Source organism: Nelumbo nucifera, chromosome 3, assembly GCF_055504915.1.
Source record: "Nelumbo nucifera cultivar China Antique chromosome 3, China Antique-T2T, whole genome shotgun sequence".
Taxonomy (NCBI): Eukaryota; Viridiplantae; Streptophyta; class Magnoliopsida; order Proteales; family Nelumbonaceae; genus Nelumbo; species Nelumbo nucifera.
The window spans coordinates 1,613,766-1,627,674 of record NC_142651.1 but is presented as its reverse complement, the minus strand read 5'-3'; the positions used below and the strand labels follow the sequence as shown (position 1 = coordinate 1,627,674).

General features: G+C 39.6%; 1 protein-coding gene across 2 annotated transcripts; it reads left to right on the top strand.

Moving 5' to 3' along the window:
- The first annotated feature begins 119 nt into the window (after positions 1–119).
- LOC104592753 (Histone superfamily protein) lies at positions 120–13,616 on the top strand. 2 transcript variants are annotated; one of them, XM_010252224.3, is made up of 4 exons: positions 120–374; positions 485–556; positions 3,241–3,321; positions 13,388–13,616. In XM_010252224.3, exons 1-4 carry the CDS (start codon positions 269–271, stop codon positions 13,525–13,527), a joined length of 399 nt encoding a protein of 132 aa, XP_010250526.1. In that variant the 5' UTR covers positions 120–268; the 3' UTR covers positions 13,528–13,616. The 2 variants fall into 2 exon arrangements, with proteins under 2 accessions (XP_010250526.1, XP_088757122.1); XM_088900996.1 differs by having other exon boundaries at positions 3,238–3,321.
- Positions 13,617–13,909: the final 293 nt, after the last annotated feature.

The following is a 13,909-nucleotide window of genomic DNA, read 5'->3' as shown; positions in this document are numbered from 1 at the left end:
ATGTGCTGTCGGGCTTTTTGGGGCGCATTCTGAGGGGGCAGATGTGACTTCGACGCAAGTTACCATCCGAACTACTGGGTCATCGGCGAATGGGCCCAAGCTTGGACCCGTTGTGTCAGTCAGGCCGGGAGCGGGCTTAAATGAAACATCCGTATGCCAGGTGTGTCGCCGGACAGCGCCAGGCTTGGGCATATGCATATCGCCTATATTTCCCGCCATTTGTCTCTGAACGAATCAAGGCAGAAGAAATAAGGGAAAACCCTATCTAATGGAAGAAGGGGAAAGCAATTTCGGGAGAGAAGAAGACGAAGCAGAAACAGAGCTCTTGAGGGATCGGTTCCGACTCTTCGCTGTTTCAATTGCGGAGGCTGAAGGTTAGGATTCTTTTACGAGGTTTTTAATCTATAACTTCTTTTTTGTGGTGTTGCTGTGATTCATCAGTTGTTTTAATACAGTATCTCCATTTGAGTTGGTTATCGAGCAGCCAAAAGAAATGAAATGGAGATATCCCAGCCAGTCATGGAGTGCATAGCCGACCTCGCCTTTAAATTTTCAGGTAAAACCTTGTTATTTTGTGCCATTAAGATTATTGGGTCAGTACTGTAGCCTGGAAAGCTCCAGGCAACAGAATCCCCTTTTTATGCCATTTTAATTATTGGGTTAGTCCGTTTCTTCTAAGTTTCAGGTAAAAATCCCTCTCATTTTACATTTAGATTGCCGGGTCAGTGTTATAGTCTTTCGATTTTTAGGCGACAAACCTTTCTTGATGTCAATTATATTACTATGTTAGTGTAGTTCTTTAAAACTTTCCGGTAAACATCCGTCTCTGTACCATTTAAGTCTTTGGGTAAATATTGTATCCTTCAAGATTTCAGGTAAAATTCCTCCTACTTCAGGAAATTTAGATCACTGAGGCCTTTATTTTCCTGGTAAATGGCATCTTCTTATGCCATTTATTTGGGAGAAAGACCTCTATACCCCTTAGTTTTTTTTTTTTTCTTTTTTTTTTTTGTTAAGTGTTGTAGATAGCAAAGTCTCAGTCAAAAGCCTTCATGCCACTTAGGCTGGCAGAAAGCAGAAACTAGAGTTTGTTTTGTTTGATCTGATACTTGTTATTGGACATTCTCAGCACTAAATTGAATCAACAATCTAGTTTGTTTTCCATCCAAACCTTATCCCAACTATATTGAGAAGAGTTTGGCAAAAGTTTTACATGCTGGCTGACAACCTAATGCAACCTTCCTTTATCCAGGCTTGAGACCAGCAGTGTAAGATAAACTCATGTAGGCAGAGTTTGTTAATTGCTTGCATCTACCAACCAATTAATTGCAAGATTATACATTTCATTTGGTATCGCTTCTAAAATCTTTGATCATAATACTATATGTATTAATTGGGATGATGCTTTGTTGAGTTAAGTTGTGTTTCAGTGATACTATTCTTATACATAATATTTTTGAATGATGGTATAACATCATTCCGTTCCATCAAATAGTTCAAGCACCATCATTGTTCAATGGGTTTTCTTCCTGAGAATTTTGCCCATATATGGTATTATCATTATTCTCTTCTAAAGTTTCACTATCATCTTTGTTTCCACCTTATTTCATTCTTTATTCTTTTTGTATGTTATTCTAGTTATATACTTATATCATAATATTGCTACCTCCAATAATTTTTTAAATCAGATAGATCAACTGTTGATGATCTTTCTTTTCCATTAGCTTAATGTTAGGTCGAGCCTCAGATATGAACTAGAGAAAAACAATGAAGTTTGTAACTGGGCATAAAATTCTTTATCCATCAGTTAAGGATCCTATTCTAGCACTTAGAGTCATAAGCTATATGTGTTTATGCATCATATACATCATTATCATTTCTAAATCATGACTCAATTACAAACTAAAATACAACCTTGCTATTGAAAACTTGTTTAGATGCAATATATGCTGCATTTATAGATTTTTTTTGTCAGTAATGTGCAATGCATTCATTTCAAAGGAGAGCCATACAATCCAGGAAGAATTATAGGGCAAAAGGATATAAGCAGCTCCAAGGCTGTCCTTGAAAACATAGGAACAAGCTTAAATTTGGTACAAATCCTTCCTTGGAACAGGTAGTCCCCAGTACAAAACATTTTTGCTCACGTCTTACCTAGTTAACATTGTCTGCTAGGTTGTTTGCAGCCTGGAGTATCCATTTGAATGTCATGCTGGACACAAGTAATTTGATTTCTCTCAAAGGATATTTGAGAATCCAAGGGCCCTTTTCTCTTGATGTGAGCCCATCAATCATAATCTCGTACTTGCCTTTAATGATGAGATTAAACCATCCATGAATGGTGCACAGCTTCAGCATTTGGAGCAGTGCTAAGGTTTTAACTCTCAAAGAATTCCTACCCCTGTTGGGCCACAATAACTTAGCACGGGCTCTCCTTCATGATTTCTATTGCTCTATCAAAGTTTATTTTTAGTTTAACAGTAGCTGGCCTCTCCCAAGTTGGTACTGATGTTTTTCTGCTAGGCACATAACTTGCCACACTGCACCCAGCTTCTAAGGACAAGCATTTAGACCTCAAACCTTTTTTTTTCACAGAAGATTCTGGAGTGAATTGTAATGCAGCTTGTCATCCATTTATCCAAAACCTTCCAAAGCCCATTTTCCCAAGAGCCATCTTAAATAGCCCCAATCTATGTGTCAAATTCCTTCTCTAGGTCACACATCCTTGTCTTCTCATTGATTGCATTTCCTTGAAAACTTCATTTGCAATCAAATTTCAATTTTCAATCTAAAATCTGTCAGTTTGTCACAAAGGTCCCTTGTTGGGGTGAGATAACACTATTCATTATATCCTTAAGTCTATTTGCTAAGGCCTTGGATAAAATTTTGTATAAACTTGAGACGTGACTGATTGGTCTAAGTTCTAAAAACAATGAGGCACATGAGAACCTTGTGACAAGAAAAACGAAGGTTGGACTCATTCCTTTGCTTGTTGTTTGGTCTGAAGGATGGGTAGGTGAGATGCACATTTTTTAATCTAAAAGGAGTGGAGCCACCACAAAAATCCTCCATAAACAGTGCCATGAGGCAGTGATCTGACATCACAAATTAATAATGCTACATTTATAGATCATCACTTAACAGAGTTTGTGCTGCAGTTTTCTTGTGTTTCATAGTGTCTGATATTTATTTGGCAAAGCCAGTCTGAATTAATGAATGGTTTACCATCTGAAAAAGCAGAGCAGTTGGCAAAAGACTTGGAACTATTTGCACATCATGCGGGCCGCAAGTCTGCAAACATGGAAGATGTCATACTTTCTGGTAAGTTTATGATGTAATTTGGGTTTTTGATAGTTATTGGTGTCACAAGAATCCATCAATGTTCAGAAATCTACTCTTGGCTGTACAAAAAGCAGGTAGTACCAACTATTAACCTAGTCTAGTTCTATTAAATTTAACTGTGGTATATTTCTTTAACTTGATAAACATGTTCATCTTTTGCGGAAGGAGTTGTCTGTAATTTACTGTCACCCAAGAAGAAAACTTAAAGTCAGGGGGATGGTTGCAGTACATTGTCCTTTTTCTCTTATAGACTCCTGGCATGCATAATTTCCTGGGGTTGACCTTTTTATTGCTAATCTGTCCTGATTGGATAATTCTTTATCTTCAAATATGACCTGTAGACCTTTCCCGAGTGTTTTAAAAAGCACTGGTGGTGAACTCCTGGAGATATGCATCTAGGTGGTGTGTTAAGGAAAAGCCTGGAGGCACAGCCTAGAGTTGTACGCCTCTATTGTGCTTTATACAAGAGCTTTTAAAAAGCACTTGTAAGTCAATTTTTATAATCAAAGTGTTATAGATAAAAGTGACGGAACCATTTTATCATGTTCTCCACTATATATTGACATAATGCAGAGGATGAAAATCCTCTAAAGTTGTTTATTGCAATATTATCAAAATGCCCTTGTACAGATTTGTTGGTTTGCAGGGTTTCTGCCTCACTGCTCCACTGGGGGCACATACCCCTAGACCCCAAAAAACTAATCATAGAACACTCTATATGAACCCAGCCACATAAAACCATAACAGCAAAATATACACAATACTTATGCCTCCTTGTGCTCAGGAGGTTTATGCCTCTTGCGTCCTGAACTATGTATCACAGCTCCAAGTGGTAGAATGCCTTGTGTCATGCCTCTACTTTTTAAAACATTGCCTTTTTCCTTTCTAGAATATCCATAATTGATCCCCCTATAATGTTGAACAGAATGACATGAACTGAATGTTAGGATCATTCGACTACGTTAGAATTGGGGTAAGAACTGAATTGGATATGATGAATGGTGGTCTTCAGCTCAACCTCTTTTATTTGCACCATGCTTATTGCTTTTTTTGTTTGGTAGAGGGGTTGGGCTTCTTTCCATTTCAGAAGCGATACCAAAGAAGGGGTAGCCTGCCTCTAAAGATCTTAAAGCAGCACTATTTGATCAAGAGTTAGAAGGTCCTGAGTTCGGTAAAGGTGGACAGTTGACGGCAAGAGAGAGGAGACAATTGAGGAACAAGCGGAGACAAAGCAAGTCCACCAGTTGGAGAGAAGAGGTTGAGCTTATTATAAGAACGTTTACACACACATTGAGCAGAAGTTGTGGAATCATTCTGCATTCCCATTCTCTTCTCTTTGCATTCAGTTGGATATTATGGACGCAAGCATGAGAACGTGGATTTAATCAAGAGCTACATCGGCGACCGACGACAAATCTCAGGCTCTAGAGCTATAGAGGATGAAGATGAGGAACAGAAAAAGAGTAGCTTCAATCAGCCAAAAGACCTTCGACTTGGAACTACTCTTAGGTGACGAAGAGGAACTGCTCGAGGTGATAGAAAGATGCAGAGGTTCTTGGACAAAGCTAGTTCTTTCCTTGGAAGAAGTAAAGTGGTGGAGAAATTTCATTCTAAAGGTTGTAAAAAATCAGAGACGACCACTCCTAGACAAAAAACGAAATGAAAAGCGAAGAGTTCTAATCCTTCAGCGAAGAGAGAACAAATGGATAGGTTTATTCGGCTGAGCTGCTGGGAAAATTCTCTCAAATTGAGAAACATCTGTATTCCAGAAGAACCTTCTAACGAAGGCTGGGAAAACTTTGCCAATTTGTTAAATGCTTACATCCCCTCAAAAGAGATTTCTAACCCACTCAACCCCACCATGAACATTTTCCCCCAACTCGAGAAAAAAAGCAAAATCATAAAAGCTGGAAGTTTTGCCTTCGTCTTAGTGGTACACCAAAATAAACCTTTCGGAAACTTGAAGCAGACATTTGTCTACTCTAAAGCAGACTCCCTATTGTGGAGAGAAGTCAAGTTAGCCCTAAAGAGATCTTGAGTCTCTTTCCATTCAATGCCAACAAAGCGGTGGGTTTCACCCCTTCTGAGGAGCTAGTCCTAAGGTGGGTCAAGTTAGAAAAAATCCTTCTGTTTGGAAAACCAGTTCGTCTAGATCGTTGGGTTCCGATGGCAAACATTGCTCCAGACCGACTAAACTTCCTTGGATGGGTAAAAATACATGGCTTGCCCTTTCATCTTTGGACCAAAGAAGTGTTTACCCTAATCGGAAACTTGTGTGGAGCTCTTGTGGAGATCGACAGCAAAACGACAAATCTTCAAGCCCTAAACTTTGCTCACATAAAAGTGAAGAGTCGTGGAGTTCATTCAATCCCTCGATTGATCCCTCTTCTAGATAGAAAAGTCTGGTTTTATATCTCAGTAGAAGTGGAGAAGACGACCGAGTCAACTCGTCGCTCTCTCCTCGGTGAAGGGCCAAACCTTCCTGTACCTGCAAGAACCACTTCAAGAAATTTTCGTAGGCCAGAAGGTAACCTCTCGACAGGAAGGGCCTATTCGTTTGCTTTGAAGTCTGACATTTGAAAGTGTAATAATTACATTAAGAGGTATATTGGTATTGGTGAACTTTTCTTTCCTCTGAACTTTGAATGCAGAAAATGTTGTTCTGAATTCTGAAAACTATCAAATATCAATTTTGACCCCATATATGAGAGTTTTTGTTTGTCTTTTTGGGGGTATCATTGGAAAACAAAAAGTTGTATAATTGCACTTTAAGAGATAAGAGATAAGAGGAAACGAACAACCAATTTTCTCTTAAAGTTGGAAGATTCCTCTTAAGAAATAAGAGTTAAGAGGAAACGAACAGGCCCAAAGTCTTACTAAAAGATCCCTTTCTCGACCTCAAAAAAAGAAGAGCCGAAAAAGCAGGGTGGGACCTGCTACTTGCTCTAAAGCTGTTCAAATTTCAAACAGATCGCTAGAAGTGGGCCCCTTTCCTGACGAGAGTCCTTTCAAATTTGGAAAGATAGGAGGCCCAAGCCCACAACTCTCCCTGGGCCGAAGTCTTAAAGAAGTATCCCTATGCGCTGGCCACAGAAAGAATTGAGCGTAGCGTGAAAATCCCACCAGAGACACCAACGTTCTCTTCAGATCTGATTCTAGGAACCCCTCCTAGATTTGGAAAACATCAGAAAGAAATTCACAGACCTCCTTCCTCCCCAAAAAGCTCAAGCTTCTCCTCAATTTTTGAGAGTTATGTCTCAGAAGCTGATGAAGAAACGAGCCCTTACATCTCAGAGGCCGAATCAGATCCAAGGGAAGCAGTGCTTTCAAGAATCAAGAGCAAAAGAACTTTTCAATGGCAAGCGTGGGGGAGTGTAGAGTTGCTTGAACAGATGCACCTAGTTAATCCGGATTACAAGAAGGACTGCAATCCATCAAACCTTGAGAAGGACCAAGGAAGAGACTCGCCTTCTCCTTCCATCTCTCCTCTTGAACATCTCGATCCTTCTAGAGTTTCCTTCCCCTCTTCTCCTTTGTTACCTTTTCCACAATCAGTTTTGTCTGCTAATCCGTCATCTCACAGTGCCTTCTCTTCTGGCTTTTCAGGTTTGAATGGTGTGCTCTCTCAACCAAGTGTCAACCCAAATCATAAAGGAAAGTCGGGAAGTAGTTCTGCTTGCTTAAATAGTCACACAAGAGGCGAGCAACCGGAAGAAGGTACCCTAGACATGGCAAAGAAATTGGGGATAAGTGGAGAAAAGGAAACCTCTCTCAGTAAGGGACAAAAGATTGGAAGTTGTAGCAACGGGAAAGCTGCCACAGGGAAATGTGGAAAAAGGAGTTCAAAAAGAGAATTGAAGAGACTTCAATGGGGTTTAACTGATAACAAAATTTCTGGATCTAGGTCAGATAAGGGAAAATCAGTATCTAGAGCAAAATGAAGCTGTTAAGTTGGAACGTAAGAGGTTTGGGAGGTCAGATAAAGAGAAGTCTGGTAAAAAAACACTTTAAGAAGAGAAAGGCCAGATATAGTTATCTTACAAGAAACTAAGAAAGAAGCGGTGGATAGAAAGTTGTTGTGAGCAATTTGGGGACTTCAAGGAAAGAATTGGGTTGTTCTTCCTGCTGTTGGCACTTTGGGGGGAATCATCTTGGCCTGAAATGAAGAGGAAGTTTCCGGTATTGAGATAGACAAAGGAGTATATACTATTTCTGTTCTCTTCAGTAACAAATCCGATGGCTTTAATTGAATTTTGGAGGGAGTGTATACTATTTCTGTTCGCTGCATGAATATGATGATATTCCTTGGGTCATAGGGGATGACTTCAATGTCACAAGATTCTCCCAGGAAAATTCCAACAGAAGATCAGTGACCAGAAGTATGAAGGATTTCTCAAGTTTATTTCCAGGCATAATCTTTTTGATCTCCCTCCAAAATGGCCAATTTACCTGATCAAATCTTCAAGAAAACTTGATATATTCTTGGTTTCTCCAGACTGGGTAGAGCAGTTTCCAGATCTCAATGAAGAAATTAGACCTCGCTGTACTACAGACCACTGGCCCCTAGTCTTGCGGACAGACAAGATTCCGAAAGGAAAAGTTCCGTTTAGACTAGAAAAAGTTTGGACCTTGCACAAGGACTTCCATAAGAAAGTGGCTTCCTGGTGGGAGGAAAGCAAAGTAGAAGGTTGGGCAAGTTACAGGTTTCTTCAAAAATTGAAATATGTAAAAAGAAATCTGAAGGCATGGGGAAAAGAAGAGTTTCAATCCTTTATAGAGGAAAAGAGATCCATACTTTCGGAGCTGGAAAACCTAGATAAAAAAGAACAGTTAGGTACCTTCCTTGGATGTAGATGGAAAAAGGAGAAGAGAAGTTTTGAGGATTTCTTGGGAAAAGGTTGTTAGAAGGGAAGAAATTTTTTGGAGGCAAAGGTCCAGAATTAGATGGCTAAAGGAAGGTGATAACAACACAAAATTTTTCCACATCTTCGTTTCAGGTAGGTGAAAGAAAAATCATATTTCAAAAATTAAAGTGGACCAAAGGGAGGTGGATGATGCAGATGAGATAACTGAGGCTTTTCTCAATCATTTCAAAGATCTATATTCTAAGGAAAGTTTCAGAAATTTGACTTTAAGAAGCTGGGAAGGGTCAACTCTATCTGAAGAAAAGAGGAATTGGCTTGAAAGAGAGTTTCAGGAAGAAGAAATCAGGGAAGCAGTTTATGACATGGACGGAGACAGAGCTCCTGGACCAGATGGTTTTCCCATCCTCTTCTTTCAGATCTACTGGGATGTTGTAAAAAATGACCTCTTGGAGGTTTTCAAAGATTTTCACTCATCGGCTGTGATAAACAAAGGAAACAACTCAACTTTCATTTGTCTCATCCCGAAGAAAGGAGGTGTATTGGAAGTGAAAGATTTCAGGCCAATAAGTTTAGTGGGAAGCATGTACAAAATCTTGGCTAAGGTGTTGGCAAAAAGGCTTAGAGAAGACCTAAGAGATCTAGTATCTCCTAACCAGTTTGCATTCATGGAAGGTAGACAAATTGTGGACAGCATTTTAATAGCAAATAAATGTGTTGGAGAGAGAAGAAAGAGCGGTAGGCCGGGTATCCTTGTGAAACTTGATCTAGAAAAAGCTTACGACAAAGTAGATTGGGACTGCCTTCTCCAAGTTCTGAAACTAAGGGGTTTCGATTCTAATTGGGCGAAGTGGATAAAAGGCTGCATCAGTTCAACCTGGTTTTCGATTCTACTGAACGGAGAGTCCAAAGGTTATTTTAAAGCAAGAGGACTTCCACAGGGTTGTCCTCTCTCCCCTTTCCTCTTTACTTTGGTGGTGGATGTTTTCTGCCAGCTTGTAGACATGGCTAAAAGTCTAAATTTATTTAAAGGTTTTGAGGTAGGAAGAGATGCCCTAATTGTTTCCCACCTCCAATTTGTAGACAACATTATTCTCTTCTTGGAGGCCGACATGGAGAATATAATAAATGTGAAAAAACCTGGGTGGGGAGTGCCCCTCTAAAGGATCAGTTTCCTTCTTTGTTTTCTCTTTCTGATTTGAAAAATGAACCAATCTCGTCTTTTACCACCCCGTCCTCTTCCATTTTTGGGATTGGGTGGAACTTGGGTCTAAGAAGGGATTTGAGGGACTCAGACTTTGACACTATTTTGAGCCTTATTGCAACTCTTGATAACGTTGTCTTAGACCCCACTAGGGCGGACTCTAGAATTTGGACACCTTCTCCCAATGGCATTTTTACTTGTGCTTCTTTCTTCAAAGTCTTGAGTCAGTCCACCAGTCCTACCTTCCCTCCTTTTTCTGTTGATGAGGTTTGGTGCAGAGCAATACCTCCTAGGGTTGGTAGTTTTTGTTGGGAAGCCTATCTGGAAAGAATCAACACTGGTGATTTACTCCAAAAGAAGAGACCCAATACTTGTTTGTCACTTCAGTGGTGTGTTCTTTGTAAAGCGGATGGGGAGACTGGTCTTCACCTACTGATGTCTTGCCATGTTGCGAGGTCAATTTGGGAATGGGCTTTGTCCCTATTTGGTTGTTGCTGGAACCCCCCATCAGACTTGCAAGGCCTTTTTTCCCCTTCTTTTTTCAGGTGGCGGATAAAAAGGGGAAGGACAATGTGGAGAGGACTAAGGGCTGCAGTATGTTGGACACTTTGGGAAGAAAGAAACTCCAAGATATTCTTAGAAGCTCAGAGAGGAGTAGCAGATCTGAGGGCTATCATTCATATTAGGGCGGTACAGTGGCTGAAATCTTTGGAGCTTTTCACAGATTACACTGTGGATGACATGTTGAGGAAGTGGGGTGAAATTGCAAGTTGCACACAAACTAAGTCAGTAATGAGTGTGGCTTGGACCCCTCCACCTAGTGGATTCGTGAAACTAAACTTTGATGGGTGTAGCAGGGGAAATCCGGGACAATCGGGGATTGGGGGTGTTTTTAGGGATGGAAATGGGGTCATTTCTGCCATGTTCTCAGGCCCAATTGGAGTGGGTGACTCCCTTAGAGCTGAGATCTTTGCAGTTATGGAAGGAGTCCAAAAAGCCAAGGAGTTGAACATCAGAAAACTCTTAATTGAAGGGGATTCAGAGGTGGTGATAGGGTGGCTGCTTAAAGATCACAATGGCTTATGGAAGTACAATAATGAGAGGAGGAAATTCAAGTGGCTGGTGCGGGAGATGGAAGTTAAGATACGTTGGGTTAAAAGATCGACTAATTCCCTAGTTGACAGTTTAGCTAAACAAGGGGCAGAAAGGGATTCACTTTTTTGGGCCAAGCTGTAACTTTAGTGTGTTTTCTTTCTTTTCTCTTTCTTTTTTCCTTTTCTTGGGGTTCTTTGTTGCTCTTGGAAGATAAGCGTGTTTGTCTTCCTTTTGTAAATCTTCTATTGATGAATTAATGAAAGTGTTATTGATAAAAAAAATAAAAATAAAAATAAATGTGAAAAAAGGTGCTAAACTGTTTTGAACTAGTCACAGGACTAAGGGTTAACTACTCAAAGAGCAGTATAGTGGCTATAAACTTAGTCGATGGAGCTCTTCTAGAAAGTTTCCAGGCAATTCTGAACTGCAGAGTGGAAAACCTTCCCCTCACTTATGAGAAGGTCCATCATTAAGGCTTTGGGAGGGAACCCAAAAAGTCCAAACTTTTTGGAACCAGTATTTGAAAAATATGAGAAGAAGCTAGCCACTTGGAAACGTTGCTTTCTCTCTAAAGGGGGGAGACTTACCCTCATTAAGGCTGCTCTAGCAAACCTGCCTATATACTTTCTCTCAGTGTTTCAGGTTCCTATGAAAATCAGATTACAGATTGAAAAAACTCCAAAGAGACTTCTTTTGGGAAGGTGGAGGAGAGAAAAAGAGTCTAAGTAGTCATCTAGTGAATTGGGCTCAGGTCTGTAAGTCTAAAGAGGCTGGAGGGTTGGAGATTGGACACTTGAAGGAGAAGAACACTGCTCTTCTTGGAAAGTGGCTGTGGAGATTCCCTACAGAAACAAATTCTCTTTGGGCAGCTGTTATCACCAGCAAGTATGGGTTGAACACAAATGGTTGGAAATGCAACATTCATTCAAACCGAGTAGCTCCCTCAAGCCCTTGGAAAGGTATCATCTCTAGCTACAAATTTTTTGGTCCTTTTTTAAGGTTTAAAGTGGGTAATGGTACTAGAATAAAATTCTGGACTGACCTGTGGTGGGGAAATGCCACTTTAGCAGATTCTTACCCTAGACTTTTTAATCTCACTCTAAACAAAGAAGCTACCATCTCCCAGTGCCTCCCCTCTTCCCCCTCTAAGAGCAACATAAACTTGAATCTTAGAAGGCCCTTAAGGGATTCGGAGATCTGTGATTTAACTGAACTTCTCCATTCTCTCAGAGAAGTCTACATTTCCCCATACTCCCTAGACTCCCGTGTTTGGAAACCCCACCCTGACGGAGAAGCTACCATCTCCCCAGGCTGTGGAGACTTAGTCACTTTCTGACGGAGGCAAGGGATTTACTGACTGCTTCTAATGCAAACCTGATTTGGATTCCAAGGGAATTTAATGCTCTTGCAGATGGACTAGCAAAATTAGGTGCTCTGTTAGAATATTTGTACTCTGATAAGTTTCCTCCTGTATAATTCCTAAAGATCTGATCCCTGTTTTTGTTTTTATTTTCGTTATATGTGTACACCTTCTTGTGTACCCTTCTCTTTTCTTAATGAATTCAGTTACCTTTCTCTCAAAAAAAGAGTTTCAAGGTCCTGACTGGCTGCATTATGTCGATGCCCTGTTGGATAGAAAATCCACTGCTTGATGTTGCTTTCTCTTTCTATGCTCCATATACTCCAGATATCCTTTGATGTGCCAGTGGGATACTCGCCTTCCCTTGCAGGCATTCAATTATAAGCTTGGAGTCCCTTCTATAGGCAGATTTTGTTGACTTGATTATATTTGTCTAGTGCCATTTCTTTCCTAGATGCTACCACCAATGTCCATTGAATAGGTATTTATTTCTCTTGTTCCATGCACTTCATATGAACTTTTCCCATCCCCTCATTATCATGATTAGTTTTCCAAAATCCTATCCTCATTCTTTGGATTAATATCATTTTTTTTTTGATAAATCTTTGGATTAATATCTTGACATTCCAGTAAATTCCATATTTGTGTTACAAATAAGCATTCTTTGAATATGTGCAATTTCTTCATTAATTTCACAACATTATCAATCCCTCTCTCTACAAGAAGTTGCTTGATAGGCAAGTTGTTTCTCATTAAACTAAGGAAAATCTTGATTTTATGATAACATTTTACCTTGAAGACTAATTCACGGGCTTTTCATTCACTCCAGGGCCCTACCATTTATCCTGGTAAAGGAGGTATTGGAATAGCCAAGATGGTTTGGATCCCATCTTATGTGGTTTAGCTCTGCATTTTTCTCATACTCCATTGTTTGTTGGGTTGGATGAATTCCCCCACTTTATCGTATTGTTTTTTATTCTTCACAAGATGCATTTTTGTTCCTTGACCGTGTGCTTATACAGATTGATGTAGAAGTAGAGTAGAAAGTCTTTTCATTTGTACTGGGAATTATTATTCCTTCTAGTAGTTCTGTGTGTTTCAGTTTGGTCACTTTTTGTGTTCTGAGTTAGGGGTAAAATTCATCCATTTTACATGACTTTAGGTGTCATGGGCTAGGTTTTTCAGTTAGCCATTCAACGAGACCACTGAGATCTTGTGAATCTGGGGCAATTCCCTTTTACTGACAAGGTATCAGTTTGTGATGTGGATTTTGGAATTCTATTTTAGGTAGAACCTCACTTTTGTCTTAAGTTAGGGTTTTATTTCTTATAAAAAGCTATCATACAAGCATTGTAAAAAGTTTTTAGTATCTAATTAATTTTGAGCTATTGAAATTTTCTCAATTTCTCTTGTTGATTCAAGAGTTGGCTTAAAAGGAACAAGATGGTTTTCATCCTTACATGCTAACCACTACATACATTATGAACTTTGTGAGAGCATAACCTTGCTTCAGTTTGGTTTCAGCACATAGGAATGAGAACCTGGCTACCTCATTGAGATCCTTTTGCAATGACCTGAAGGGCAAAGAACCCCAAAGTGAGAGGAAGCGGAAGAAAGCTCTAAAAAAAGAAAAGACTACACCCAGCGCTTTTCACATTTCTTGATTATTGATGCATTTGGTTCTTTTGCTTGCTGGGTTACATAATTCTTTGGTTGTTTGTTTTGAATTGTATTCGGAAATGATTGAATTGAACTAATTGTTGAACATAAATGCAGATATAAAAATATTCATTAATCAACAAGAAAACAGCACATACGAAGATCAAACAAAAAAGAGAGATGACAGAAAAACAGAAAACAGTAAAAGAGGCAACAAAGAAATTGGGAATTGAAACTCGGCACAATCTTTAAGATAAACAGAAAACTAGTCTGGAGGCGATTAAACCACAGTCCTTAAGAGGTAAAGCATGGGTAGCAGATTGTCTTCCCTTTTCACAAATTGGCAACATGCTCGTTGCTTCATCAACACACGAGTGTCAATCAAGA

Excerpts from the sequence above, each read along its gene's own strand:
- LOC104592753 (XM_088900996.1), top strand. The coding sequence starts at position 269 with ATGGAAGAAGGGGAAAGCAATTTCGGGAGAGAAGAAGACGAAGCAGAA. Across the intron at positions 557-3,237 it reads CCTCGCCTTTAAATTTTCAG|CAGAGCAGTTGGCAAAAGAC; the intron begins GTAAAACCTTGT and ends CATCTGAAAAAG. Across the intron at positions 3,322-13,387 it reads GGAAGATGTCATACTTTCTG|CACATAGGAATGAGAACCTG; the intron begins GTAAGTTTATGA and ends GTTTGGTTTCAG.